The following is a 6,383-nucleotide window of genomic DNA, read 5'->3' as shown; positions in this document are numbered from 1 at the left end:
GTGCGCGCCAAGTAAGGTGCGACGACCAGTGAGTACATGAGCGTTCCTATTTCCTATCATTCATCTCTTTTTCCGCAATTAAAAGGTTAAATAATTCGCGTATCGGTATAGCCATTTTACGGTAAATTAAAATGGCTGAGTTGAAAACTCTAAATAAAACGCGCGGCACTCTAAAATCACGCGTAACTGTATTTAAAAGATTTTTAGAAAATACTAGAAGCAATAACCCTGACGAAGCTCAGGCGTTAGACGACGATACTCAAGAGCAAGTAAGGGAAAGAGTATCCAAAATAAAAGGGGTGCTCAACGAATTTGAAAAGGTTCAGGCTGCCATCGAGTCACTTTCCGACGACGCTGAAGCTAATCTACTAGAAAGAGAATCATTTGAAACAGATTACTATGAGGTTACTACAGGTGCTAACCAATTGTTGCGTCGGGGAGTAGCACAGGTACAAGGTAGAAATCAACTTGAGGTAGGTCAGAAAGTAAGCGGACAAACCGACCAAGCCGGGCCGAGTCCTTTCAGTACACGAACCGAGCCGATTCTCTCGCCTCTTTTTCAATCGATCACAAGCAATCCGACGGGTGTTCGATTACCAGTGATAGAACTGCCCAAATTCAAGGGGGAACTATCAGAATGGTTAAAATTTCGGGACACATACAAATCGCTAATTCACGACAACCCAAACATAACTAGTGTGCAAAAATTTCATTACTTGCAAGCTTCATTGGAAGGAGGGGCGTTCGAAACTATAAACGAATACGAATTCTCAGAAAACAATTACGAGGAAGCATGGCGTTCCCTTCACGATAGGTACGATAATCCTAAATTGCTAATTCAAAATCATATCGATTCAATTTTCAAAATAAAGGGCTTGGTCGGTGAATCTGCGGAGCAATTATTAGAATTGTTAGATAGCGTCACTAAGCATACGCGTGCGTTAAAAAAGCTAAATGAGCCCATCGAGCATTGGGACTCTTTGTTAATCTATATAATCGTATCAAAGTTAGATTCCGTTTCCGCAAGGGAGTGGGAAAAGAAAAAAGCGTTAGTGCCGGAAAAGGCAAAATTAAGCGATCTAACCAAATGTCTGCGAGCGCGAGCGTTATTGCTGCAAACCTTGCGAGCGAAAGATGATAAGGAAGCAAATAAACACAAGTTTAAACGCGGTCAACAAGAAAAAACCAAAACTTTCCACGCGGGGAAGGTAACTTGCGCGCTTTGCAAGGAGGGACATCACATTCAGGGATGTGAGTCATTTCTGAAGCTAGATACCCAACATAGACTTGAGAAATTAAAAGCCCTCAAACTTTGTACAAATTGTCTCAGACCCGGTCACTTTGCGAAAACTTGTAATTTCGGCTCGTGCAAGTTATGTAGCGCGAAGCATAACACGCTTCTTCACTTCGAAAGAGGAAAAGCCAATACGGACAAAAACGCTGCACAAGAAGCGTCGATCGTCGCGTCCACAATGTGTTCAACGGGTTTCAATAAACCCCGTAAGGAAGCTAACACTATTCTATCCACCGCATTGGTCAACGTTTCAGGACGAAGCCATATGAAGATGGAGGCGCGAACTTTCCTGGATTCATGTTCTCAGTCAAATTTTATAACGCGAAATCTGTGTAAAAAAACTCAAACTTACGCAATCGCCTGTCAATATACAAATAGGAGTGCTTGGTCAACTTGGCCCGGGCGTTGATGGACAATGCGAAGTGGAAATCTCGTCGAAACACAGCGGCTACCGATTCAAGGTACATTGTCTAATCGTGGCTCAAATCACAGAAGATCTAATGCCAAGCTCGGCGTTCAGTCTGGAGTCTATGGGAATCCCCCCGCATCTCAAGTTGGCAGATCCCTCTTTCAATACTCCTGGGAGGATTGATTTGCTCGTCGGGGCCGAATGGTTCTGGGATCTCTTGTGTGTGGGCCAGAAGAAACTTGAAAATAATTTGGTCATGCAAAAAACTAAGCTAGGCTGGGTCGTGGGAGGACCAATGGCCGCTCCAGCGCCACAACGCGTGGAATGTTATTTATCAAAAGTAGCTAGCATAGAAAAACAATTAATTAGATTCTGGGAGCTTGAAGAACCGTCGAAGGAAGGGGCCTTATCAAGGGAAGAAGAGGCGTGCGAAGCGCATTTCAAAAGAAATACAAAACGCGACAAAAGCGGAAGGTTCATCGTTAAACTACCATTCAAACAAGAGCCGTCTACGTTAGGAGACTCTAGAAAACGAGCGGAGAAGCGGTTTTTGACACTCGAAAGAAAGCTGCTGCATAACAAAGCCTTGCAAGAAGAATACTCTGCCTTTCTGAAGGAATATGAAGAGCTGGGCCACATGCGAAGAATATCGGACAATGAAGAACCGCCGCATTCATATTACCTGCCTCACCATTGCGTGATTCGATCTGACAGCGAGACAACCAAGCTCAGGGTGGTGTTTGACGCTTCTGCCGCGACAACAAATGGTGTGTCGTTGAACGACTTACAAATGACTGGCCCTGTCATACAAAGTGACTTATTTTCGATTTTAGTAAGGTTCCGAAAGCACACTTACGTGATATCAGCAGATATAGCCAAGATGTACCGCCAGGTATTAGTGATTCCTGAGCAAAGACCGCTACAAAGAATATTATGGCGCGAACAGCCGGAGCAACCAATCGAAACATTCGAGCTGAACACCGTGACTTACGGTACAACGGCAGCGTCCTTTTTAGCAATTAGATGTTTGAAGCAACTTGCAATCGAATGCGAGCAGAGCAACCCCAACATTGCAAAAATCATCAAAGAAGATTTTTACGTCGACGATCTGTTGACTGGCGGGGAGACTCTCGAGGAGGTAGTCTCCATCGCTCGAGGAGTAAGTGACGTTCTAGCCGGTGGATGTTTTGAACTTCGCAAGTGGAAGGCGAACAATCACGAATTTCGCGCAATATCAAAGGGTGCGAATAAACCACTAGCTGAAGTACAACTACACAAAGACGGCAACAAGCGAACATTGGGTTTGGTTTGGCGCGTGGAAAATGACATTTTGACGTACAGCGTGGACCTGCCGAGGAACAATCAAGTTACGAAACGCAGCATACTTTCAGTGACATCAATGATTTTTGACCCTTTAGGTCTTCTATCACCTTGTACTATAATGGCAAAAATTCTAATTCAAAAACTATGGCTAGAGAAATTATCGTGGGACGAAAGTTTGCCATCGAGTCTGCACTTTCAGTGGACGCAATATTACAATCAACTCAAGTTGCTTAATAATTTCAGAATTCCAAGACAAGCTATGGCGCCAAACGCGGCAAAGGTACAGATACACGGATTTGCGGACGCTTCAAAAAATGCGTATGGAGCATGTGTATACGTTCTAGTGGTGGACGTCGAATCAAAAATTCACACTAACTTATTGTGCGCAAAAACGAAGATCGCGCCGTTGAAGACTCAAACAATTCCTCGCCTGGAGCTCTGCGCTGCGTTGGTGCTCGCCAAGCTGATCTCAACGGTCGAGGGCGCTCTTGAAGCAAGAATTGATTCCGTCACTTATTGGAGCGACTCCACTATAGTTTTGGATTGGTTACGCTCAGCCGAGCCGCCTGCCAGTTTTTGAATCTAATCGTGTGGCTCGAATACAAGAATTGAGCAAGGACAGAGTATGGCGTCACGTACCTACGGAGCAAAATCCAGCCGATTTACTCTCCCGCGGAACTCAGCCGCAGGAGCTACTAAATGCGACGCTTTGGTGGAAAGGGCCTGCCTTTTTGATGAGCGGCTCTCACTCTTGGCCTAAGCGATTGGCCCACAAGATAGACTCTACGCCTGTCGAGTTTACGTTTACAGCAACGAGTTCACCGACCAACATTATCGAAGAGCTCCTTTTACGATATTCTAGTCTCTCGAAAGCAACACGTATTCTCGCCTATTGCATTCAATTTATCAGCAAGCTAAAACCAGGAGGAAAAGAAAACGACGTATCAGTCATTCAGCAACGCAGATCGGCGATAACGCTGATGATAAAGCACGTGCAGAGCTCAAGTTTTCGCAAAGAAATATCCATGCTTAATCAAGGAAGTAATGTTTTAAAAGGGCCACTAGCTTCATTGACTCCATTCCTGGACAAAAACGGGGTCGTACGAGTTTGGAGGTCGATTGGGGAATTCAGAGTTCAAATATGACAAGAAGCACCCAGTCCTCCTGCCAGGAGGTCACATATTCACAAAACGTCTGTTTTCCGAAGAGCATATCCTGTGGTTACACGCTAGTCCTCAATTACTTTTAGCGTCTATTCGTGAACGATTTTGGCCCCTAAGGGGAAGAAATTTAGCTCGCAAAACGGTCAAATCATGTACACGTTGTTTTAGAGTTAATCCAAAGGCAATGCAGCCACTCATGGGTCATCTCCCTCGAGATAGAGTGACAGCTGCATTTCCTTTTGAAACTACGGGAATCGATTACGCGGGTCCTTTCCAAATTAAGGATCGTAAAGGAAGAGGTTGTAAGGTATCAAAATGCTACATATGTCTGTTCGTATGCTTTGCCACTAAGGCTATGCACCTCGAGTTGGTGTCGGACTTAACAGCGGAAGCATTCGTAGCAACTCTGAGACGTTTCGTGTCGCGTAGGGGAAAACCGTCGCGAATTTATTCAGACAACGGAAAAAACTTCGTAGGCGGAAACAATGCTCTCAAAGAGCTTGGTAAGTTTTTGATCGAAGAAGCAAAGGTCATAAGTGAATTGATGGCAGACTATGAAATCGAATGGAATTTTATCCCAGCATACTCGCCTCATTTCGGTGGCCTATGGGAGGCAGGGGTAAAATCCGTAAAGCATCATTTAAAAAGAGTCGCGGCCAACGCATTGTTAACTTTCGAGGAATTTTACACCTTGCTCGTACAAGTAGAGGCCGTTCTAAATTCCCGCCCATTAACTCCACTGTCATCCAATCCTGACGACCTCTCTCCATTGACCCCCGCTCATTTTCTTATTGGTCGGCAATTCAACTCCGTTGTCGACCCAAGTTTGCAGCATATAAAGGAGTCTCGACTCTCTATTTGGCAAAGAGTGCAGCAGATTGAGCAAAATCTGTGGGAGCGATGGAACAAGGAGTGTATATCAGAAATGCAGCAGAGAACCAAGTGGCGATCTCCATTTCCCACTCTGCCACGAGGCACACTCGTTCTAATCAAAGAAGACAACCTTCCACCAGCCAAGTGGAGATTAGGAAGAATCGAGGATACGCATGCTGGCAGCGATGGCATAGCTCGAGTTGCGTCTATACGCACCTCTTCGGGCATTGTTCGACGCGCATTTGCGAAATTGTGTCCATTACCTTTAGATGAGGAGAAGACTGTATAAGCATAGTTTAAGTACAATTTGCGTTCCTATAGTTTGTTTAAGAACAATTTAGTTTGTATTTCTACTACGATTTATCGCGAAGCAACTCACATTACATTCTTTTGTTCCTTTTCAATTGTTCTAAAGAATATAAGTCAACTACTTGTGCAATTTTGACATATCTAGTCGCGTTTGACCAAAGATAGTATAATATGTTACTTTAATTGTCAATTTTTAGCATAGGCATCAACCTTTATAGCAATTATTGCCTCTAGTTTATAAAACCTTCGTTTGAATTTACGTTTCTAAGTGATTGCGTTACTTTTATATTGGCTCGAGCAAATTTTACAGGTATTGCGTTTAAAAATGAATTGCGCAGCGTTTATATTTGTTTAAATACGTTGTATAGGTTTATTTAAAGCCGAGTCTTTAATGGCGGGGAGTATTATGTTTCGTATTACTACTACACCGCTCGATGATTCAAAGGGGGCCCATAAGCGCCCTTTTACTCTTGCGCACATTGTCATGCCCAACGGTAGCAGCGCCACGCGCGTTCTTTTTGGGGCACTATTGTAAGATGGCCAGTTGGCCACAGTTGGCGAATAAAACCCTTAGAGTCCACACGTGTCCTTTTAGTTACCGCATCCCATGAGAAATCCAGCATAACTATATACACAATGGATAGGGCCGTACGTCATTACGGAGAAGCACTCGGAAGTAAACTACACTATAAGAAAGGGACGACGAAGCCTACGAGTGCACGCAAATCGCATAAAGCCCTTTGTAGAATATTAAGCGAAAAAACAAAACTACAAACAAAGGGAAAAGGAACGGGAATTAAAGATAGAAAATAAAGTAAATGAATAACATAGAGATAAATACCGAGAAAAAGTCAAGTATAATTAAGAAAATAAAAATATGAGTACAAAAATGTGTATAAAAGAAGATTACATATAAGATTACATGTAATATGAAGATTAAAGATAAAATATATGTATATGAAGATGATTAAGGGGGCATATACACCTAGAAGACCAAAAAAACGTTAATTTT

The 6,383-nt window shown here is 43.3% G+C and overlaps 1 protein-coding gene across 1 annotated transcript; it reads left to right on the top strand.

The window, feature by feature from the left end:
• Positions 1–131: 131 nt before the first annotated feature.
• Positions 132–5,351, top strand: LOC105571233. Its single transcript, XM_012028701.1, has 4 exons — positions 132–1,500; positions 1,673–3,519; positions 3,563–4,067; positions 4,159–5,351. The coding sequence occupies exons 1-4, from the start codon at positions 132–134 to the stop codon at positions 5,349–5,351; spliced, it is 4,914 nt and encodes a 1,637-aa protein (XP_011884091.1).
• The last annotated feature ends 1,032 nt before the right edge of the window (positions 5,352–6,383 follow it).

The sequence above is a fragment of the Vollenhovia emeryi genome, unplaced genomic scaffold (genome assembly GCF_000949405.1).
Source record: "Vollenhovia emeryi isolate VEMERY1.0 unplaced genomic scaffold, V.emery_V1.0 DF940997.1, whole genome shotgun sequence".
NCBI classification, from domain to species: Eukaryota; Metazoa; Arthropoda; class Insecta; order Hymenoptera; family Formicidae; genus Vollenhovia; species Vollenhovia emeryi.
The sequence above is the reverse complement of the archived record's forward strand: the minus strand, read 5'-3'. Positions and strand labels throughout refer to the sequence as shown.

Coding starts and splice junctions, on each gene's coding strand:
- LOC105571233 (XM_012028701.1), top strand. CDS start 132: ATGGCTGAGTTGAAAACTCTAAATAAAACGCGCGGCACTCTAAAATCA. Junction 1,501..1,672: donor AACGGGTTTCAATAAACCCC/GTAAGGAAGCTA, acceptor ATATACAAATAG/GAGTGCTTGGTCAACTTGGC. Junction 3,520..3,562: donor CGGTCGAGGGCGCTCTTGAA/GCAAGAATTGAT, acceptor ACTCCACTATAG/TTTTGGATTGGTTACGCTCA.